We start from the raw sequence: 24516 nt of genomic DNA, 5'->3' as shown, positions 1-24516 counted from the left end.
CTGCTATTTTGCAAGTTCTCCCACTTAGAAATCATGGAGGGGTCTGAAATTGTCATCATAGGTGCATGTCCACTGTGAGAGACATAATCTAAAAAAAAAAATCCAGAAATCACAATATATGATTTTTTAACTATTTATTTGTATGATACAGCTGCAAATAAGTATTTGAACACCTGAGAAAATCAATGTTAATATTTGGTACAGTAGCCTTTGTTTGCAATTACAGAGGTCAAACGTTTCCTGTAGCTTTTCACCAGGTTTGCACACACTGCAGGAGGGATTTTGGCCCACTCCTCCACACAGATCTTCTCTAGATCAGTCAGGTTTCTGGGCTGTCGCTGAGAAACACGGAGTTTGAGCTCCCTCCAAAGATTCTCTATTGAGTTTAGGTCTGGAGACTGGCTAGGCCACGCCAGAACCTTGATATGCTTCTTACAGAGCCACTCCTTGGTTATCCTGGCTGTGTGCTTCGGGTCATTGTCATGTTGGAAGACCCAGCCTCGACCCATCTTCAATGCTCTAACTGAGGGAAGGAGGTTGTTCCCCAAAATCTCGCAATACATGGCCCCGGTCATCCTCTCCTTAATACAGTGCAGTCGCCCTGTCCCATGTGCAGAAAAACACCCACAAAGCATGATGCTACCACCCCCATGCTTCACAGTAGGGATGGTGTTCTTGGGATGGTACTCATCATTCTTCTTCCTCCAAACACATTTAGTGGAATTATGACCAAAATGTTCTATTTTGGTCTCATCTGACCACATGACTTTCTCCCATGACTCCTCTGGATCATCCAAATGGTCATTGGCAAACTTAAGACGGGCCTTGACATGTGCTGGTTTAAGCAGGGGAACCTTCCGTGCCATGCATGATTTCAAACCATGACGTCTTAGTGTATTACCAACAGTAACCTTGGAAACGGTGGTCCCAGCTCTTTTCAGGTCATTGACCAGCTCCTCCCGTGTAGTTCTGGGCTGATTTCTCACCTTTCTTAGGATCATTGAGACCCCACGAGGTGAGATCTTGCATGGAGCCCCAGTCCGAGGGAGATTGACAGTCATGTTTAGCTTCTTCCATTTTCTAATGATTGCTCCAACAGTGGACCTTTTTTCACCAAGCTGCTTGGCAATTTCCCCGTAGCCCTTTCCAGCCTTGTGGAGGTGTACAATTTTGTCTCTAGTGTCTTTGGACAGCTCTTTGGTCTTGGCCATGTTAGTAGTTGGATTCTTACTGATTGTATGGGGTGGACAGGTGTCTTTATGCAGCTAACAACCTCAAACAGGTGCATCTAATTTAGGATAATAAATGGAGTGGAGGTAGACATTTTAAAGGCAGACTAACAGGTCTTTGAGGGTCAGAATTCTAGCTGATAGACAGGTGTTCAAATACTTATTTGCAGCTGTATCATACAAATAAATAGTTAAAAAATCATATATTGTGATTTCTGGATTTTTTTTTTAGATTATGTCTCTCACAGTGGACATGCACCTACGATGACAATTTCAGACCCCTCCATGATTTCCAAGTGGGAGAACTTGCAAAATAGCAGGGTGTTCAAATACTTATTTTCCTCACTGTATATCGCATGACATTGTTAGGCGCATCTCGTCAGTAAAGCCGGTTCCTCGATTAGTAGTAAATCGCCATCACCTGCTTTCAGATGGAGCGGCATTCACTACAAAGAGCCGTAGTTCACTGACAAGCTGAGCCATATCGCATTAATTATCGCAGGTGATACGTCCGCGATATTAATGCGATATGGCTCAGCTTGTCAGTTAACTACGGCTCTTTGTAGTGAATGCCGCTCCATCTGAAAGCAGGTGATGGCGATTTACTACTAATCGAGGAACCGGCTTTACTGACGAGATGCGCCTAACAATGTCATGCGATATATCGCCCAGCCCTAAGTTTAATACAGATTAACATTACATGTACTGAACAAATGAATGTATACTGACAGCCAGTCTGTGTTTCCAGGATAGCAATAATAACGCATGGCTGATATATGAAGGTGAATGTGATTTCACCGAAAACATGTTCATGGATCAACATCTTTGTGGATCCTGGAATAACATTCCAATCAACCAATCAGATTTGAGGGACAAGTTTACAATTTATGTCAAGTTTAGGCTTACTAACAGAGTCAGGTGCTTCTACATCAGTGTTATTCACCAGTCATTTCCCTCTGATTTTAGGGATAACTCATGGAAAGGGTTAGGTTTAGGGGTTGGGATAGGGTTAGGACTAATAATTTTCAGACAGGAATGTTGATCCAAGATTAACAAAATATGTTGACACAGGAACATGTCTTACTTGGCATAATCACGGTGACCGACATATGAATGTGTTTGTATAATTTGAGTTCAAGAAAACCAGCATGGAAAAAGAAGATTAACTGAAGATGGGTCACTGATGCAGTCAGGACTGTAAACTGCATTAAAGCGTTTTCCTCTGGCCCAAATTATATATATGTATAGTAAATTATTACATTGAACAATTCTTATTCAAAACTGGTTCTTGTACTTCAAACACTTTTTCCTGTACTGGAATCTTTAATTCCCTTTCTACACCTTCAACAAATCACAATCGCAAAAATGTCCCCTTTACTTAGTGATAAATTAAACAAGGGGCATGTTTAAAATAAATTTGCACAATAACCCTTACATTTATATAAATAAATAAAACGTGCAATACACTATTTAAGGCTGAGAGCTGTGGGACACAATCTATTTCCTTGTATGGTTGAATGTTTAAACCCATCTGACTGCCCAAAGTGGCTTTATATTTAGTTGTTTTTTCCCCTTCCAGTGTTTCCAGCACGGATCGTCCCCCGAGTGGTCGGATGTCGATGTCAAGAGCGGCTCCAGACTACACAGACCTCAAATCCCAAGGTGCTGATGTGCTGACAAACCTGTTCTAGCTCTGATAATCTCATGCTTACTGTACACGGACAGGCCGTTCCACCGCAAGCCCATATGTGGACAGTGGAAACACCACTGACAGCCTACTATTGTGTGTTTGTTTTAGCTAGTAAGCAAGGTACAACAACCCCAAATCTCTCTGTCAAACAGTTTGTTGGCTAAACAGCAGCTCCTCCCTCACGCTAAAGGGGCCATAAAGTAACAGGAGACAGATTACTAATACACAATACTACATTGAAGACTTGGATAATACTTTATGAAAGAAAATCACTACAGTGATATAACCAGATCAGATTAGTTCCTACAAGTATTTCATCATAAATGTATCAGGAAATTGCACTCTACAGTTTACAGCACAGTGCATTTTACATTTGAGAGTAGAGCTTTATTAGAGGTCTGTTATAAAAAACAATACAACATTCATATAATATAACAAAAGAGTTTTGTTCATAACACTTTTTGATGTCACAAATCAAAAATGTCTGCTCAAATCCCCTGCCACTCCCCACAGGGGACCCCTCCCTAAAATATAAAAGCAGCTGTATATTCTGGTGTACATAAACCAATTATGCAGTGAAAAATACTAAAAATGTATAAAATTACATACATATATGCATATATACAAACATACATACATACGACGCTTAGCAGAGTCAAATCCCGCCTTGCTTTAGTAGGAAATACTTCTTAGCAAACTTTTAGCCATAATGGTGTCGACTTGTATCGAACCTGAGTGCAAGAATTCAGAGTAAATGTTTGAAAGATGAGTTACTGGTTTCCAGTGAAGGATTCAGTGTGTTGTAGGCAGCGGATAAAGGCTGCAAAGAATCGTAGAGAGAACACCATGATGGAAAAACTGATAAACCTCAGTGTTTGTAGTCAACATTTCAAACTGATGACCACAAACACAGTGTTTTAGGCCAAATGGAGGGGAAACACTGAAAGAAACTGACGCTCTGTCAGATCTGCTCATCCCCCCCGAAGCAAAACGCCGTCATGTACAGGTAAGAAAGCTGTTGCCATTGTCTACTCTTTAAACAGCCATGTTTAAACAACTACACTAAGTATGATACGATTTTCAGTGATAAACCTTCCCTTACAATACCTGTTCTGTTAATGACCCTCTGTCGTCATGCGGCGGACATTTGCTGACAAATAAATGTGAATTTCTCGGCCCATGTAACACAGAGAACGAGTAAACATTGTTTATTAACATATAATACAGACCGACACTAACAATACAAAGCGTGATGAAAACTGACAAGGTTATGCTTTAACTGTGTCTTCATCTTTGCCTTCAATTATTTTAGTTTAGTCATCTAATTTTCCTCACAAAAACAAGTCATGTTATTCATGCTGCAGAGAGCCACTTCCTTCTCTTCATGCGTGTCTGTATAGAGACACAACCAATCAGTTATTCATGATGCTTTAAGCCAACTGAGACAAGTAACTAAACTCTGATGTCTGTCTGCCTGCTGCTCAAGGCACAACATGACCTGTGACGTCTGGGTCTGCTTTAAAATGCCTTTCCATGCAAGCATATAACCAATTTGACTAAATAATCTGTCTATCTGTCATTACTAAAACATACTGAGAGCTCATGACAGAAATGAGCAGGCAGAGGTCAGACACTGACCCAGTCTTGCACCGATGACTCATGCCCACAGATGCTGGCGGGGGGAGACATGCGCAACGAGGACTCAAAGATGAATTTATCTGAGTCCAGGAAGGTTCTGAAGCTGTCGTTCAGAGTTAAAATCATCAGGACAAGAGCTGATTAGAAGCAGCAGCAAGGCAAATCTAGCGTTATTTGTAGGGCTGCACAATATATCGAAATTATGGAAATATCGCAAATGTATATATCGTGATATGCATATCGCAACGGCTTGCAATAACTGGGATCATGAACAAAAGACAAAGAAAAAATCACTCACTGCTTTTGGCTGAATAACTTTTGTAGCTTTAATAAGAATCAGTATTAATTCATACAGTGAAAACTAAGCAGTGTTTTATTTTTACATTTGATTATTCAGTTTCTGTTGTTAAATAAACCTAATGTAGAATAACCTGAAACCCGTGGTTTACACCGATGTTAAAATAACACTTCTTATGCTACAGTAAAACACTGCTGTTCACTTTCAGAAGTTGTAGGGATGTTTTCTTGTCACAAAAAGAATGTGAAACACGTATGTAGGTTATATAATTTTAAAGATAATTTAAGTTAATTTTACACACTTTAAGCATTATCGTATCGCATTATTTAATGAGTTATCGCATATCGCATTTTTCTTCAATATCATGCAGCCCTAGTTATTTGCTATTATTGCCATAATATTAGCATAAAAAATGCGTACAACTATCGACAAGATTTTACAAAGGCTCTTTTACTTACAAAAGTCAGTAACAATTTATTTTAGTGTCTTTGTTTTATGTTACATGTACTTACCATAGTGATAACAGTAACTTGTACATAATTACATGCAAATAGCCCTCAACCAAACCCTAATCCTACCCTAACCCTATAGTAAGTACATGTAGTTACTTAATATTACACAGTACTTAAATACATGGGCGTCGGAAGAAAAAAAAAGTGGGTGGGTCCTCCCCCAGAAAAATGTCAGTGGAGTAAATACCATTTCATGTATTCTGGTGCCTTTTAATTAAACAAGTAAACTAAACTCCACTTAACGTCGGGCGGTTCTTTGCCTCCACGTCGTGCATTAAATGCACAGCTATCCGTGGATTATATCATATACTAATGGACCCTAATACCATGGACATTTGCCAGCAATGACAACTTAAAGACAAATGCGCTGAATTAGAGACGGTAAAAGTGAGTGGGTATAATATCATTGGTCTTAAAAAGTGGGTGGGTCTTGTCCCACCCATATACAATGGTTCCGACACCACACTCATGCTTAAATATAATTACACTGTAACAATGAAACCTTAAAATAAAGTGTAACCCAAAAGTCTAAGATGTTTAAAGGGATAGTTTACGCAAAAATTAAAATTCTGTCATTTATTTTATCCTCATATAATCTCAAACCCATTGCTTCCATTCATCTATGAAACACATCTATGAGACAAAATATTAAGATATTTTTATGAAAGATTGCTATCCCTCCACCAAAATGTTTAGTTTAATTTAGAATGGTAGAGCGCATCAAAAATGGGCTGTGTCCGAAATCGCCCCCATACCCTTAAATAGGGCACTATTTGACGGGACAGCCATTTGTTGTGGTGTCCGAAACCAGAGGATGTTATCGAGTGCACTCATTCAATCCCATAATGCACCGCAATAACGAGTGTACAACCGATGTACGGTCAATGGCTAGAGAATACCCATAATGCATTGTGAGGGCCAAGCCGAATGAATTTTCTAAACCGCTGGTCCAATGTGGGTACAGCATAATATCATACAGGTATAAATTCCTTTTTTATTGATTATTAAATTGTTTAATTAAGGTTTATAAATAGATTCCAAGTTCAAGATAAATCCTTTCATTACTACTGGAGCTGGCAGTTTGCCAAGTTGCAAATGATTATTAATCAGCAAACACCTTCCGGTGCACTCGTTTTCATTCACTCCTTCATGTGGACTTACTATATTAGTAATGTCGGGAATAGTGAATGAGGGTATAAGGGGCGATTTCGGACACAGCCTTGGTAACAGAATCTCATTGGTTCTTGCGCATTAAGCAAGCACGTCTGATTGTCTGTTTACGGCATTTAATGTGTTCTATGTATGCGTGTTGATCAATGTATGTGAATAAAAAAATTTATTAAACCCATTCATCATATAAAGAGGTCATGTGTCTTTTTTAAGACTTTATAACTTTTAAGATATCTGTATGATATCTTTCAACAGAGGGACAAACAAAAGTTTTCCAGGTTCATTTTTGTTATGGTTTTAAAGATGAACAAAATCGTATGGATTTGGAACTTTAAAAGGAACACGTGTTAAAAGGAAAAGTGTTCCCTTTAAAAGGAACACGCCGACTTTTTGGGACTTTAGCTTATTCACTGTATCCCCCAGAGTTAGATAAGTCCATACATACCCTTCTCATCTCTGTGCGTGCCGTAACTCTGTCTGACGCACCCACCGCTAGCCTAGCTTAGCACAAAGACTGGAGGTAAATGGCTCCAGCTAGCATACTGCTCCCAATAAGAGACAAAATAATGCCAACATTTTCCTATTTACATGTTGTGATTTGCATAGTCACAGCGTGTACAAATAACAAGGTCACATGAGACACAACCATCTTCTAACCATATACATACTGGGAACTATATTCTCAGAAGGCGAAGCACTGCTACTTGGGCGGAGTGATTTGCTCATGTGTAAATAGGAAATCGTTGGCGTTATTTTGTCACTTATTGGGAGCAGTATGCTAGCTGGAGCCGTTTACCTCCAGTCTTTGTGCTAAGCTAGGCTAGCGGTGGGTGCGTCCGTGCGGGCACGCACGGAGATGAAAAGGGTATGTATGGACTTAGGTGTATGTATGGACATATAACTCTGGGGGATACGGTGAATAAGCTGAAGTCCCAAAAAGTCGGCGTTCCTTTAATGGAAAGTTGTTTCGGAGGCAGAGCAAGTTATTACATTGCGATAAAACATTACAAAGTTTTCATTACAAAGTAATTATTGTTTTGGAATTTTGGAATAATGTGTGCAATGATGAATGTATATTATGATAAGTAGAATAAATTTTGATTTAAATAAACATTCATCCACATCTACATCAAACAATCCATTTGCGGAACCAAAAATACCACCCTTGAATAGAAGAAAGCAGCAGAGGCAGCGGTTGATGCCATCACTCTTTAATCTTCTCTCATTCATGAAATATTGAAACTCTTCCCAGCCAGAGCTCATGTTTGATAGATCCATTTTAGAAAATAAGCAGGGAATTAGAATAAAAGCACACTGAGAGGAGAGATAAGTACCCTAGAGTCTGTATCTCTGGGTATAAAAAGGAGCACATAAAGATGACAAGATGAAAACGATGGGCTTGACTCACATTATGCCCGAACAAATGCGTCAATCAAAGGAAAAAAACTGACCAAGAGGCTTCTTCACAGACCAACGCACTTGAGAGGAACAGGAAATGTTCTTCATCCTAATGGAGCCTCACAGCCTCAAAGTAGGAGAATTAAACATGAATCATGGAGCATTTAGAGAGGAAATGAGCCTGATGAAGTCATTGTCTAGGTTAATGTGGTTGAATGTATTACAGTATTACTGGATTACATAGACTTAACATGATTGGATGACAACTAGTCTGAAGATGAACAGAACAAAGAAAGTGAGACGACCAACATTATTACAAAGACAATGGGGTCCACTGACAGAATTTTAATTTTTACGTGAACTATCCCTTTAAAAGTGAATGGAAGGTCATCAAAAGTACGTATCTTCAAGTTTGTGTGTGTGTGTGTGTGTGTGTGGTAAAGCAATACCAAGGAATATGAACTGGGCTATTTATTCACCAGAGACTCCCTGCCTTTGTTTTTCCCACACTTAAATAAAAAGACGTGAGGTCGGCCTAAAGGGACTGCTCAGTTTTTAGATATTCGCATGGAGTGATGTGACCCCCGATTACAGTGAATGTCAAACACACATGAAAAGTGACGACATTGCTAAGAGCAAGCAAGGCCAAATGTGACAACACTTCAAACCGGGCAACTACATTTTTATAATGCTAGAGTGTTCTGGGTGGCTGCTAAGTGGTTACTTACTGTACGAGTCTATAATATTCCGGATCCAACAACAGTTTATTGTGTTGTTTCCAGAAGATATTACTGAGAACTCTGTGGAGGAACTATCTACATAATATGTAGGGCTGGGTATCGATTCAGATGTTACAATTCGATTCGATTTCGATTCTCAATTCGATTTCGATTCTAAATTCGATTTCGATTCCACTCAATGAATATAGATTTAATACAAATCCTATATTTATTAAAAAAAAAATTTAAAAAAAGAACAGTGAACATAAGTTTACAAGTGGTTAATTAATAAAAAGAAATTAAGAGCTACAAACCTGTATATTAAACTTTTTTATTTTAGGTACACTTGTGTACATTAAAACAGAACCCAACTCTATATTTCAAATGCATACAATGAATAGACAGGATTTTGATGCAAGATGAAAAATTCAGAAAAGTCAGAACAGTCGCATACCTTGATCAAACAGATTAACAATCCTCACATAAACCCATTAAAAAAAATTAACACTATCATGTAACACTAGCCAAAGGATGACAAAAATGAACAGATGCTGTGTTAATTGCGTTAGCAGCCCAAATGTGTTTATTTCATATAAAATCACAGCATTTTGCGTCATATAATTGCGTAGACTTGGCATCGCGATTGCGATATGATTAATCGTGCAGCACTAGTTGAGGTTATTTTATGATTAAGATAAAACAAACATAAAATCTCACAGCATTAGCTGTAAAATGGAGTTTGCAAGCCTATGAACAGTGGAGGAAAACTAATACTGGCTTTTGGGTAATAGATAAACAAATATGGAAAAAAATCGATTCATGGCGTTTGAGAATCGATTTTTTTTTTGCCCAGCCCAAATAATATGTCAGTGTAAGTAATCTGGAAACACATCTCTCTCTGCACTCAAGGTTAAAGGCAGAAGATTTTTAGATTATCCAAAAAACACTAGAACAATGTTATTGACTTGTGTACTTCCATTACACAAGTCAATAACTTGTGGTTAACAGTATTATGCATTTGATTTTAAAACATCTAGAGGATAGCAAAGCCTATGCACGCTTGCTCTTCGTAGATTTTAGTTCTGCTTTTAACACGGTTCAACCTCACCTTCTGATTCAGAAGATGAGTCAGTTGAATGTTAACCCTTTTTTGATTAAATGGTACCACTCCTTTTTAACCAGCCGTACTCAGGTTGTAAGGGTCAATAATACCCTATCAGATTCTAAATTAACACACATAGGTGCTCCGCAGGGTTGTGTGAGTTCGCCTGTTCTTTTAACAATCTATACTAATGACTGCGTGAGTCTACATGCTGGAAATTACATTTTTAAATTTTCAGACGACACAGCCATCTTGAGCCTACTGTACAAAGATTCTGATCCATCTCCCTATCATTTTGAGATAAAGAACTTTGAACAGTGGTGCGATGCCAACAAATTGATTTTAAATGTTAAAAAAACAGAAGAAATAGTGTTTGACCCCAGAGCAGTCTGCGCCCACAGTCCTGTTGTTATCCATGATACTCAAATTAAACAGGTGTGTTCATATAAGTATCTTGGCATCTATATTAATAACACGTTTACATGGCAGGTGCATGTTGACAACTTATGTACTAAACTCCAACAAAGACTTTACTTTCTGAGGAGACTCAGGCTGTATGGTGTTAGCAAAAAAATGATGACTGTATTTTATCAGACTGTTCTGGAGAGCCTAATCAGGTACGGGATCCAAGCGTGGTATGGTAACCTCTCTGTACAGTTAAAAAACAGACTTTCCTATATTATCAAAACTGCCATGAAAATTGTGGAGTGGAAAGACTTTCCATCGCTTCAAACACTATACGAGCAGTCTGTGTATCGAGGGGCACACAGAATACTGGTGGATCCCTCCCACATTCTTTATCCTGAGTATGTTCTTCTGCCTTCGGGCAGAAGATATAGAGTGCCCAAATGTCGACTTAACCGATTTAAATACTCTTTTGTGCCTGCCTCCATTAGAATCCTGAATGACAATACAAGTTCAAAGACTTGATCGTTTCTGGTTAGCACTGATTATTTTATTTTATACTGTTTTTTATTTACTAGTTTGTGTGATTTAAAATGGCAGCATACACACTGTGCCCAAGACAAATTTCCCTAAGGGGACAATAAAGTATATTGTATTGTATTGTATTGTATTATCCCAAATGTTTCTAACAATGTTTAAATACAGAAACGCCCCTCTTCGTTGCGTCATATATCCGCGTTACGCTCGATTTCCATCAAATAAACTGTCCTGTGTGAGTAGTAATTCAGAACTTTATTATTTTTTATTAGAATGAAATGAAATAATGTGAATTTAAGTGATCAAATTTAACGAACAAAGTTCAAGATCAGTGAAGGATGAGGCGAACGTTAAACTTAACTTTAATCGTAAAATAAATATAAGCAACAAAACGAAACGAAAGGAGCGGCAGCGCCCGACTGCGTCATATAAGCATAAGCAAGTTATTTCTGACAAAATCAGTTAATTTCGGGAGTTCAAAAAAAAATTTCTGGAAAAATTTGCTCAGACTGGTAAACACATTCGAACTACCATTGGTCGGTCCATGGTGATTATGTAATGAGTAGGTGTGGCTCTGTGGCTCCGCCTTCTTTGACATGAAATTCTTCTGTTCATTTCTTCTGTTCAGTTGGTTGAGGTCAGATGCGAGTTATTCTAATAGTAATAATTGATAAAGTCATTCTAATTGACAGTTTTTTTCATGTTTAACACTCTAAAGCTACTTGCTTTAAAGCAATATATTGCATAAAGTGCTATATAAATCAATCACTATGATCGATCTTCATATTTGAAATATAAAGTTCATATCCCTTGTGGTCATTTTCATATCCCTTGTGGTCATTCGGAAAGACGGTTGGTAGATGTTTTACTGGCAAGGATTCTGCTGTCTCATTGTGAAAGGAAAGCTTTCCAGGCCTTGGCTTTGTTGAATGTTCAAATGTTAACATTAGCATGCTTAGTCCAAACCAATGAGAACAATTTGAGCTTTACTATCAAAACAGTCTCTCTAATGAAAACAAGCTAACTATACTTTCCGCTTTCAATAATAAACTGAATAGAAAACGAGACAGAAATATTTTGTGTTTAGCACTTTTCAGTGCTAAACACCAGCTCAATCTCCTAGGAATCAGGAATGGAGCCTTAGCCAGTAAGATCATCAACAGGCCCAGACCATTTCATTCACATATTCAGTTCATCTGTCCCCTGTAATACGCAGACAACTGCATACTCAACACATCTTTCTAATTCCACTGTAAACTACTACCAAACCTTCTACTTATAAAGACCTACAATAAACGCAGATGTTGTTCAGGATTGGTATATACCAGAAGCCACAAGTTATTTTTAATGTTTCTTAAAAGGTGCAGTACACGATTTCTGAGAAATGCTGTTGAAAGTGGATCAGACCGAGCAACAAAACACACTTGCAGCCAATCAGATGTAAGGTGCCAGCGCTGCGAGTTATCAAGGTGTGTGATCCTTTGGGGTATGGGTGTGTTTGTTTTAATGATTTCAAATATCAACAGCGTTTCTCAGAAATCGCTAACTGCACCTTTAATAGCTCATCTTCTTTTTCAGCGGCCTTGGTTCTGGAAGTATTTCTCCTATACAGATTTTTTTTAAGTTTTCATTAAAGCGTTATAAGCCAACTAGCCAGCTATGAGTTGAATCACAACATTACAAATTTACAGAGCGACCTCTGACCCGACGTGACGTGACGTAGTAGGATGTAGGAGTAGCGTAAGCTTAGACATCTCTCTCGGTTCAAACTGTAAGACTGGAAAAACTGGAAGAACTGGATTAAGAGAGAGCTACTCTGAGATAGGGGTGTGCGATATAACGATTTTTGATCGTAGACGATTAAAATGTCTCCACGATCTGCTTTTGAAGAAATATCGTAGTGTCGTGCATTCTATCAGTTGCTGTTCTGGCGCCTCTGTCCCAACATACTGAACGACGTGACATATATTCACATAAAATGTTAACGCAGCGGAACGGGACACTGCAGTTCACAAAAGTTCATAATTTGCATGTGCTTTAATGCCTTGTCGGTTAAACATTTAATTCGCGTGCTGATGCGCTGTTCTTAACGTGTGCGTTTCTCAGCGCGTACATGTGAAGCTCACATGCACTAAAAGCCTGTCTACCAGTGCCTGGATACTGGACTAAGTTATCTTTCGAGTCTTATTGTGCTAATACTGTCAAATACACACAAGGTTTACATAAACAAAGTCGGTTATGTCTAAAGTGAAAGCAAACTTGAGAAAATTGAGAGAAAATCTGCTTGTCAAATGCGTGTATATTAGACGCGTCGCGCGCATAGACTGTAAAGTATTTTTTTTAAAAATCGTTATATGATTTTTTGCCATATCGCCCACCCCTACTCTGAGAGAACAAAGGAAATTAACATTTGAACTCACTCTTGTGCACTATCGAGACTAAAGTCTCACCTCCGAATCATCCTAATCTACATTTCTTCCCTTCATTTCTTCGTAGGTGGTCACTGTTTGAAATGACACACATTAAACAAATATCTGAAAATGAATTTTGTTAAGAGGAGATCCACTTACCTGTACAACATCTATCCCTCTTTTCCTGAAAGAAAAAAAACAAAAACGAAAAAAAGTTATTTTTTAGCTCATGCCACAGGTTGACCAAAAAAAAAAAAAGATTTATTAAAAAAAAATTTTTAATTCAAGATACAATCATAACGATTACATTCTGACATGAAAATAAAACCTGGATAAAAATATCTGTTGCCTAGAAACAGAGTTGAGAGAGAAACCCTGACTGGCTGTAGGAAGGGAATCAACACTACGGAAGTCAGAGCGATCAACCTGATGTGCTGTCAGAAAATGTCTACTTTTAAACAGCGCACAACAAGGAACGACTGTCACAAAGCAAGCGCTAGTCAAATGTTAGAATTTACCCCAGTGTTTCTGTAAAACAACAGGACAAGCTGACACACAAGAATAGGTTTGCTCGGTTTTCGAGCGATCATATTTTGCACTAAAGTTAAATATGTGCTGCATTTTACTTATGCTTTGTTGTGAGATCCTGAAATTGGATCCTGATAGAGGATCTAAAATAAAGCATGTTGGTGGGGAAGCCCTTTGGATGATTTTAAGGGGTCATTAAAGTCGACATGAACCTGAAGTTGCAAAAGCCTTTTCTTCATTATTGTGACTTATTCTGATTCTCGCACAAGAAAAACAAATGTAGGGCGGGACTTGATTTTGTCCATTGGGAATTGATAGGATCATTGGATTGCTATTGGTTAATCTCACGTGAGTGACTGGTTGCCCCGCCCTGAGAAGAGATAAAAGATTATGAGGGCAAACAAAAAATGTTGTGCACATACAAAATAATTTATAATAAATACTAAAATATTCCATAAAAATATGAATTGTCAATTTTGATTTCATAGTGACTGAGAAGCCAGGCAACCATTTTCTCGTCCAGTGTCAGATTATTCCACACCACTCCACTGTCAAAATAATCATGAAGGGTATGAGCCAGAGCTTATTTATTATTCTGTCAGAAACATCAAGAGGGGGTTTGTGGGAGTTATTTCAAGTTTCAGTGAGACAGGACTTTTCTGTGTGGGTTAATTCATTATGGGAAGAAGATTATTGAGATTAAAAAATGTACTGAAAAAACATTTATCTAAAAATTCCAACTGGTTCTGTCAGAGTGAACAAACGAAACATGCCTCAACTCCCCCTGAATGCGCAGTATGTTGTCAGTATTACATTAATCAAAATGTGTGCCAGAAGGCAGGAAATAATGACACCTGTTGTGAAAGGAAAGCAATTAAAAGTAACTTTTTTTGACTGTACAAATCAGAGGTCAAAGAACAATGTAGCCTGAAGGCACTCAACAGTCCCTCTAGCCTGGGAAAACCAAGACAACTTCCGGCAAATTTAGATTTGCTCTGCAAGTAGTCTGGCAAAGAGCTCATTCAAGCCCATTTCTAATCCGTCGAAATCGCGGCACCAATCAGAAACGTTGGGGCGGGCTTTACACAATGACGATCGCTCTGATTGGTTTTAGGTCTATCCTATTGCGCCCAGAGGCATTTGAGCGACGTCCGTTGGTGAAGCGCACCAACTTTTAAATGCATTATTATATTCAAATTGCAAACACATGAGGACAGTCTCCATGAAAGACCCACTGGCAGATGAACGTGCTACTACATTTCTCTCCGAAACGGTAGGAAATTAAATTAGATTTAATAGAGGATTTTAACTGTGACACGATGATTGACAGGGCAGTTTACGTGTCAGGATGCACGCGACAGATCCGTCCGATAAAGATGACGAAGTAGTATGTCCCAAAGCTTGCCTACTTTTTTGCTACACATTCAAAAGTAAATACCTTTTCTTCACAAAAAGAGTACATACTTTTATGGCGTAATGTAACTTAGGCGAATTGGGACGCAGCATATGGCTTTACACGATGACGATCGCTCTGATTGGTTTTAGGTCTATCCAATTGCGCCCAGAGGCATTTGAGCGATGTCCGTTGGTGACGCCCCTTTGGAAATGAGTTATTAATGAAGCTTTGCCAGACCATAACTCAGTTACTACTGAGAATGGTCTGGTTTTAACCAGGCTACAGTCCCTCAGAAACCAACCAGAACTGCGTTTCTCAAAAGCATTGTGAGCCAAGCTGATCGTAGAGACCACTGGTGCCAACGGTTCCCATTTGTCAACGGTCATTTTGTGTTCTGTTCTGAGAGAAAACTTCCTGAAAAAAGTTAAGGTTCCACTGCATTCTATTATATTATTACTGTACTGTACATCTCCCATTTTACATGTCCAGCATAATCGCAGCTAACGTCTGCCGGAAAGCCAAATTCTAAATTACAAGTGTGAAATGTTCCTTTACCCGGGGTTAAAAGCGGTGTTTTAACCCAGGCTTTAGGGCTGTGAAACGATTAATCGTATCCAAAATAAAAGTTTGTATTTACATAATATATGTGTGTGTGCTGTGTATAATTATTTTGTATATATATATAAATACACACACATGCAAGTATATATTTAAAAAAAAAAAAAATGTATTATTAATATATATATTTTTATTTATTTTTTATATGATTTATTTATAATCCTATAATATATCCTATAATATATAAATCCTATAATATATATACGTTTTTCTTAAATATATACATGCATGTGTATATATTTATATATACAAAATAATTATACACAGTACACATATATTATGTGAACACAAACATTTATTTTGGATACGATTAATCATTTCACAGCTTTAGATCAGTTACATCTTGCCACCCACATAAAGGCATTCTAAGAGAATATAGAAATAGAATTAGATCAAAATCAGGCAATTATGTAATAATTATGACAGCTACCCACTTCTGCTTTGATTGAGGCAGGATATTCTACCAAAAAAAAATATATACTGTGGGCGGAAGTTATCCAGAATGACATATCCAGAAGAACCGAGACACAGAGTTCAGGACTGAGCTGGGTCACAGTGACAGATCAGGGCCGCTGGATTCAGAGATACGGACAGAGCTAAAGTGTGGCTCAGATTTCATTGGTTTCATTTTATTATCTAAGTGAAGCAGAATATTGGATACAGAAAACAAAACATGGTGAGCAAAAGCACTTTTATTATGACTAAGATACGAAAGAGGGTAAAGGGAGCAGTCCAATAGAACAATGTGCTCAGTTTCAGACAAAAAAAAACATCCAGGTTAAACTAATAAAGTCATGTATACCAGAAGATGAAACAATCTTCAAGAAATGTTCTCTTGTTAAACTTGGACGGTTTCATTTTGATCTTCATCTTTTGACTGCAGCAACAACGCTGCAGCATTCTGGATAAATTGAGAATCACATTTTTATATATATATATATAAGTTGATAAAATAATCATCTCCCATGATTCTGAATAGACAAACTATACAAAATAGAATGTAATTTACTAGAGGTCCTGACAAATATTGGTTTAGGTATTGACTTGATTAGGATTAAGGGATGTAGAATATGGTCATGCAAAATAAGGCATTAATATGCGTTTTAATAAACAGCCAATATCCAAATTAATATGCATGCTAATAAGCAACTAGTTCATAGTGTGAATTGGACCCTAAACTAATGTTAAAAATCTTTTCTTTTTTTTTTATTATCAGTCATAACAAACAAAAAAAATTATCAGATTGACATAATTTCAAAATCAATATACATATACAATTATAAATATACAATTAATACAAATTTGGACTTTGTGAACAATTTTTTTTTTCAAATGTGAGAGAAAAAATCTGATGAGCACAAAGTCCAAACACAGCCTTGTGTGCAATTCAAAGATAACGTCCATGCTTCACAGAGCACATTCATTTCACAGGCCTGTAACCGGTACACGTGTGGTTAGTTACACAGCGCACACACAACGGCACCAACCGTGATGCCTCAACCAACTTCCTTAAAAATATGATTACATTACTCCACCTGAACTTCCTGTCAAATTCAGTCAGTCAGAACAAACATTCAGCAGTTTTAGAGTGCCAGCACTGAAAGGTTATTGGATGTCAATAGTACGTCAAACACATCTGTCAATCCTTTATCATTAAACCAAATCTATTTGACAAGATTAATAAACATTCTGTGCAATGTTTGAGCAGGACAAGAAGGGGGTTGGAAATCGTGACCTCATTTCTTAGAGAGCACAATCATGACCTTTCTAGACCGCTGTTTATCTCTGCAGCTGCGAGCGAGGACTGCTTATGACCTCTACAGGGAATATCTCAACCATTTGCCGTCTGGGACAGGACACACACACACGCACATGTTGGCGGGCAAAATCCTTGTGGTTACCAAAAACACAAACCGCTTTTGGTATCACTCGTCTGTTGTTGCTATGCTTCCCTTGTTGCCCTGGTTACAAACAAACTGGAACATTAGCTTGTTTAGAGTGTAGCCCTAACCCTAAGGCAGAAAGAGTGGGTTAGTGCTACACTCATAATACTACAAATCATGCAGATTGCTTAGGGAGTTTTTACTTGTCCTCATGATAAAATGACATTTCATCTGCCAGACAAAAATGGGTGAAAAAAAAAATGTATCTAAATATATCTAGGGACCAGAATACGGCTGGAACGACGCATCGATTGCAAAAATACGCCGATTTACGTGGAATGCGCCAATGCATTGCACAGTTTATGTTCATGTTTCACATTTAAAAAAAACAAAAACTTAAGAGCAGATGCTAATGGCTAGTATGGCAGCGCCGCTTAAAGGGATAGTACACCCAAAAATGAAAATTGGCCCACTTATGGTAAAAAATGTCAGCTTGATAATAGGAGTGAATGGCTGTTTGTCTTTGGAAGTCAATCAAAGCGCATCTATTCATGAAGAGCTCCACGTGTCTCCGGGGGTTAATAAAGGCTTTCTGAAGTGAAGCGATGCATTTGTGTAAGAAAAATATCCATATTTAATTAAAACTTAATCGACTAAAATAACTAGCTTCCGGCAGACGGCCGTACGCATCGATTTACGGCAAAAGAGTAACCCTTAAAAGTGGACTTCAAAAGACATACAGCCATTAACTCCCATTATCAAGCTTGGAAGAGCCAGGACATTTTTTAATATAACTCCGATTGTATTCATCTGAAAGAAGAATGTCATATACACCTAGGTTGGCTTCAGGGTGAGTAAATCATGAGGTAATTTTTAATTTTTGGGTGAACTATTCCTTTAATATTAGGGGGGTAACGGTACACAGAAGTCACGGATTGGCACGTACAGGTTTTGGGGTCATATACGAGTTTTATACAACTGGAAAAAGCAACAATGCTAGGTTTCTTTTCATTTATTTTGAATAGACAGTATAATAATCGATCATCAAAACAATTGTTAGTTACAGCCCTAGACTAGAATATCAAAAAATACTTGATAAGAATTGGGCCAGTAAAGCCGCTCTCTTAAATTCTCTAAATCTGTAATGGAAGCAATTCATTTTGTCTATCATTCTTATCTTGCAATGATCTTGCAACACCAAATGGATCTCTACAGAAATCTAGATTAGAGCTCATAGACGACTGTCAGAGTCATGTAAAACATTGCCAAAACATGAAAAAACAACAAGACAGTGCTAGAGAACGCCTGTCCTAGAGAATAATGCAGTAATTTGAAGGGTGTGACAGCAGTTAGAGGCGCTGAATAGATATTCCCTCAACTCAGCTCGAGCAATTTGGTTGAAGAGGTTACAAAAGGATTAACATTTTAATCCACAAAACATTTTTAATCTGTGCTAGTGTGATTGACATGCTCAGAGGGTCACTAATATATTTAAGTGACATTCAGACTTGGAGTAACTTGATTTCCACAAAAACGTGAATGTGGCCCAGCCAGAGACCACACTTGAACCCAATCAAACATCGCCGGAGAGACATAAAAAAAATAAGCAGACACCTTTTGTACAATGACATGAGGGCAAGTAAATTTACTATCATTTTTTGTTGTTGGGTGAACTATTTCTCTACACATACTCATTCTAGAGTTGTCAAAATTTAAGAATGTGACGATACCAGCATTTCCCTCTAGCACTTTGAGCGCTGTTGAACAGATTCTTAAACACCTCTGATTGGCCATTGTGTTCATGTACTCAACATATACGTCTCTGATTGGTCATTGTGTTCACGCTCTCAACATATATGTCTCTGATTGGCCATTGTGTTCACGTGCTCAACATATATGTCTCTGATTGGCCATTGTGTTCACGCTCTCAACATATATGTCTCTGATTGGCCATTGTGTTCACGTGCTCAACATATATGTCTCTGATTGGCCATTGTGTTCACGTGCTCAACATATATGTCTCTGATTGGCCATTGTGTGCACATGCTCAACATATGTGTCTCTGATTGGCCATTGTGTTCACATGCGCAACATATACGTCTCTGATTGGCCATTGTGTTCACGTGCTCAACATATACGTCTCTGATTGGCCATTTGTGTTCACGTGCTCAACATATACGTCTCTGATTGGCCATTGTGTTCACGTGCTCAACATATATGTCTCTGATTGGTCATTGTGTTCACGTGCTCAACATATATGTCTCTGATTGGCCATTGTGTGCACATGCTCAACATATACGTCTCTGATTGGCCATTGTGTTCACGTGCTCAACATATACGTCTCTGATTGGTCATTGTGTTCACATGCTCAACATATACGTCTCTGATTGGTCATTGTGTTCACGTACTCAACATATACGTCTCTGATTGGCCATTGTGTTCATGTACTCAACATATACGTCTCTGATTGGCCATTGTGTTCACGTACTCAACATATACGTCTCTAGTTGGCCATTGTGTTCACGTACTCAACATATACGTCTCTGATTGGCCATTGTGTTCACGTACTCAACATATACGTCTCTGATTGGTCATTGTGTTCACGCGCTCAACATATACGTCTCTGATTGGTAGGGTTGCCACCCGTCCCTTAAAATACGGAATCATCCCGTATTTGAGAATAAAATAGCGCGTCCCGTTTTGAATCAATACGGGACGGGGTTTGTCCCGTATTTTCGGAGTTGTCTTCAATGCAGCATCTCTCATGCAAATCATCCCACCGGCATTCTGTGAAGACTCGTCCTATTCTGCCCCTGATTGGGTAATACTCGCTGCTGCCATCGTTGGATTGGTTGGTTTGTTTCAGGGTCACAGCCAATCAGAGTCAGAGGAGGGCGGGTCTCTTGGCACAGAGTCGATTTGAAAGAATGGCGGAGGCTGCTCCAGATAACCCCCCGCGCCCAGCGCTGAAACGAAAGCGGATGCAAAAGTACAGACGAGAGTGGTAGGAATCAAATACTTGGCTTGAAAGTGTCAGCGTAAATGAATATAAAGCCAATTGCACAATTTGTCGGTGAGTGTTCTCTGTTGCGCACGGTGGAGCAACATTCCCGCAATGCCAGAGGTCACAGAAATCAAAACACCGTCTCACAGTTCTTCATACCTCAATCATCTCCTGAGGCAGATAGTGTAATGACAGTTTTTTAATCACCTCAATAATTTTCTGATTGATTACATTAGATTTCATAGGCTGCCTATTTGTTAAGAAATAATGTTAAAAATGTAAATGAATCATGTTATGGTATGATTGGTTGGTAACACTTTACAATAAGGTTCATTTATTAAACATTAGTTAATGTATTATTAACTAACATGAACTAACAATGAGTAATACATTTGTTACAGTATTAATCTTTGTTAATGTTAGTTAATAGAAATAAAGCTGTTCATTGTTTGTTCATGTTAGTTCACAGTGCATTAACTAATATTAACAAGATTTGAATAAAGTATTAGTAAATGTGGAAATTAACATTAACAAAGATGAACAAATGCTGTATAAGTGCAGTTCATTATTAGTTAATGTTAATTAATGTAGTTAACTAATGAACCTTAATGTAAAGTGTTACCGATTTGTTTATTACGGTTAAGGTGTACAGTCGGACACATAAGCATGTTATGTGTTACCCCCCCTCCCCCCCCCTCCCCCTCCCCCTCCCCCTCCCCCTCCCCCCCCCCCTCCCCCATAACGAATCAAACATATTGATGACTCCTGTTGCAGTAAACAGATTTCTGTCCAATCAATTGATCTCTACAATGAGATCATGAGAATGTCCTTTTCCCAATACCACGTCTCCAAGTTAGCTAGCTAGCTCTACTTCCTGTTTTAATAGAAAATATAGATTTACAATGAATAACAACATTTTTGTCTGTTTCTCACACAATGCTACTGTATGGCTTCAAAAGACTTGGAATAGAAAAGTCTTGTACATTTGTCCATTGTTCAATGGAAGAAAGTCAAACAAGTTTGGAACGACATGAGGGTGAGAGAATGATGATAGATCTTATTTTTGAGTGACCTGTCCCTTAAAAAGTGCTAACACACAAAAGCGTATCCCTCTGTTCACTGGCTGACAGAGTTGACCGCTTACACTGATCACATTGTTGTATTCCCTCGTTCCTTCACTTTCTCCAACTCAGCCACACAATTCCTCACACACAGTCACAGCCAGTGAGGAAATCCGATGCAACGCTGGCTTCACACATTACACAATTGTCCATTCAGCTGGAGACAGAGACAGTGGGGCACAACGAGCAAAGCGTAAGACAAAAAAAAAGACTAACCCCACACACACACACACACACACACACACACACACACACACACACACACAATCTTTCACTACACCACACATTTACGACACACAAACCGCTGTGTGTAACATTAACCCTTTGCCGGTCCAGCAATTCAGTTTGCTCAGGTTACACAACCCATACAAACACAGCGCCCAAGTGCAACGTCCAAGTGCTTTGCGATGCCAACTCTCACTCATTCACTCTCTCTCTCTCTCTCTGAATGCTGGGTAATAATCCAGGGGCCTTTCAGTGATGAGTAAGCCAATCTGCCCGACTGCAAAGTCATAGGGAACAGAAGTGCTGGCACAGTGTTAAAACACAGCCAGGCCAAGATTGGTCACCTACACGTACAACTACATGTAAAATCATTCAAGGGTTTCATAGTCTGGATAGCAGAGATGCTTTATCCAAAAAACAGGCAGAGCAGAACAAAACACAGGCTTGAGGAAAATACTGCAAATATTTTACAGCACGCAGGTTTTGAACAGGAAAATTGCCCTTTTGACATTGTGCATTGTGAAAGGAAAAAAATAGATGACTCTTTATACAAATTAGAGCTGCATGATTAACCGTTAAAAGATTGCGGTCTCGATTCAAAGACCCACGCAATCTCACTCCTAAATGACAATGATTCGCCTGTTTATCCCAGAAGTCCTGTGATAAAAGTTTGGATATAAACACTGATGTCTACGATAGTGAACAAAATAGACCAAATCAGCTTTTGAAAGTAACTTGGCGCTTCAAATAACGGTTGTGTTGATTGCATAGTTACACCAGTAGGTGGCGACAAGTGACTGTTAGATGTTATGTGTCATTGAATCATTCATTCAAGAAATGTGTTAATTTTTTTTTTTTTTTTTTATAATTCATTTAATTAAACATTTTTAAATAGACCTCTAGTAAATTGCGTGTTATTTTGATTAGTTTGTGTTCAGAATCATGGGAGAATCGTGATCTCTATTTGAAACAAAAACAAAAAAATCATGATTCTCAATTTATCCAGAATCCAAAAGATTTTTTTTTTTAATAAATTGGTAAACCTGTGAATACATAAATTTGTATTCTTAAGAACAATTATTTAGTAGTGCTGTCAAATCGATTAATCATCTAACATAAAAGTTTGTGTATATATACACACACACACATTATATATTTACAAACTTCTGTTACATGTGACTAATAGTTTTTTCAGGAATACAAAATATAAATATAAAGTAAAATTTTGCTAACTTTTTTCTTAAGTTATAAAACAAAACAAACAGTAGTAATGAAGGATTTTTATTCATAAGAATTATAAATCAAGCTCCAAGTCTCTAGTTTAGCATAAATCTGTGATATTTTATTTTATCTATGACTACACTGTGATTGCTTAAAATTAACAACACACCTTTTCTCAGAAATCCAAGTTTTGACTGCTTGAGTAACCCGACCAGCCTGACATGTCAAGATTTGCTCAACCAATGAGTGAGTTTGGGACGGGGCGATCCATTTACCCAACCGAAGGCAGACAGGGGAACTGTTTGGGGGAAACCATTTAAAACTTCCCAAATTGATTATTTTTGCTATATTAGTGTGGTACGAGTCATCAGTCTGTCAACCTGAACAAACACTTCCACAAGAAATAGTGTCTTAATATGTATCTTATGTTAACATGGCTCTCTGCTGCACTGTATTACACAACCTCAAGCAACCTTCCTGGATCTTTCTCAACCACAGTTCAAAGTCCTTTCTATGAAGAAAACATTCAAGAAAAAAAATACCGTCACACCTTTCATAGAAATAACTCGATCAACTGATCTGTCAAGATCAACTGATCTGTCAAGATCAGCAGAGCAAAAGCAGACACAGAAAACAGTAGTTTTGGATGAACCGCTGACCACGAGTACAGTGAAAGCCCAACAGCAACAGGCACCTGCTGTGCTCTTACATGGGAACAGATCCAGGCTGATGGATCTATATTCACCTCTCACCTGCACATCTCTGCAAAGGCCAGGAAATTGAGTTTCTTCATCTTCTTCTCGCTGAGCCAATAGCCCACTCGTCTGCCTCTCAGGAAAGTCTGCATTTCAGCCGCTGATGGCCAGATGTGACCGTACTGCCACTCCAGTGAAAACAGGAAACAGGAGTCTTCTTATACAACCCTGTCAAACCAAAGCCAGCAGAGATTATGATCAGAGCCTGAAATGATGAAACTGTGAAAAGTGTTAAATCCAATAACTGACACTGAACAATAAAGAGGCTGAAATGTTTCTGTAGATCTACAAATTCTGTCCAATTTCAATGCTCAAGATGGACTGTAGATCTCCCCGGCTGTGACGCAAACAAACCCAATGACCTGCCTATAGCTAAACTGAATGTTTAGGGTGTCACAAGCACTTCAGTTGGAATGTTCGTGAGTTTCAATGTTCTATTAGAACGTTCAATTCAAAACATCATGGGATGCATCATTAATTAAATGCATCATTCAAAACATCAAAGGTTTTAATTTATAAAAAATGTATGCATTACAAGCAAGTACAATTCAATTCGAACGCCTGAACTATTTGAAAATCTGATGCATCAATTATGAGTGCGAAAGCTTGAATATTAGATGCGTCATACTTCAGTGTTAAGATTGGATTTGAACATC

The 24516-nt window shown here is 38.2% G+C and overlaps 1 protein-coding gene across 1 annotated transcript in view; it reads right to left on the bottom strand.

Moving 5' to 3' along the window:
• The window catches only part of itpk1b (inositol-tetrakisphosphate 1-kinase b), a 49310-nt gene that overhangs the window by 22352 nt on the left and 2442 nt on the right, over positions 1-24516 (bottom strand). Inside the window, exons 2-3 of the mRNA XM_079852475.1 lie at positions 23858-24028; positions 13269-13293 (exon numbers count right to left, since the gene is read on the bottom strand). Of these exons, the coding sequence (XP_079708601.1) occupies positions 13269-13293; positions 23858-23952 (120 nt within the window). The 5' untranslated portion in view covers positions 23953-24028. The remainder of the gene's footprint in view (positions 1-13268; positions 13294-23857; positions 24029-24516) is intronic.

The sequence above is a fragment of the Squalius cephalus genome (assembly GCF_949319135.1).
Source record: "Squalius cephalus genome assembly, chromosome: 20".
In the NCBI taxonomy this organism is placed as follows: Eukaryota; Metazoa; Chordata; class Actinopteri; order Cypriniformes; family Leuciscidae; genus Squalius; species Squalius cephalus.
This window is presented reverse-complemented; position numbering and strand designations above follow the sequence as displayed.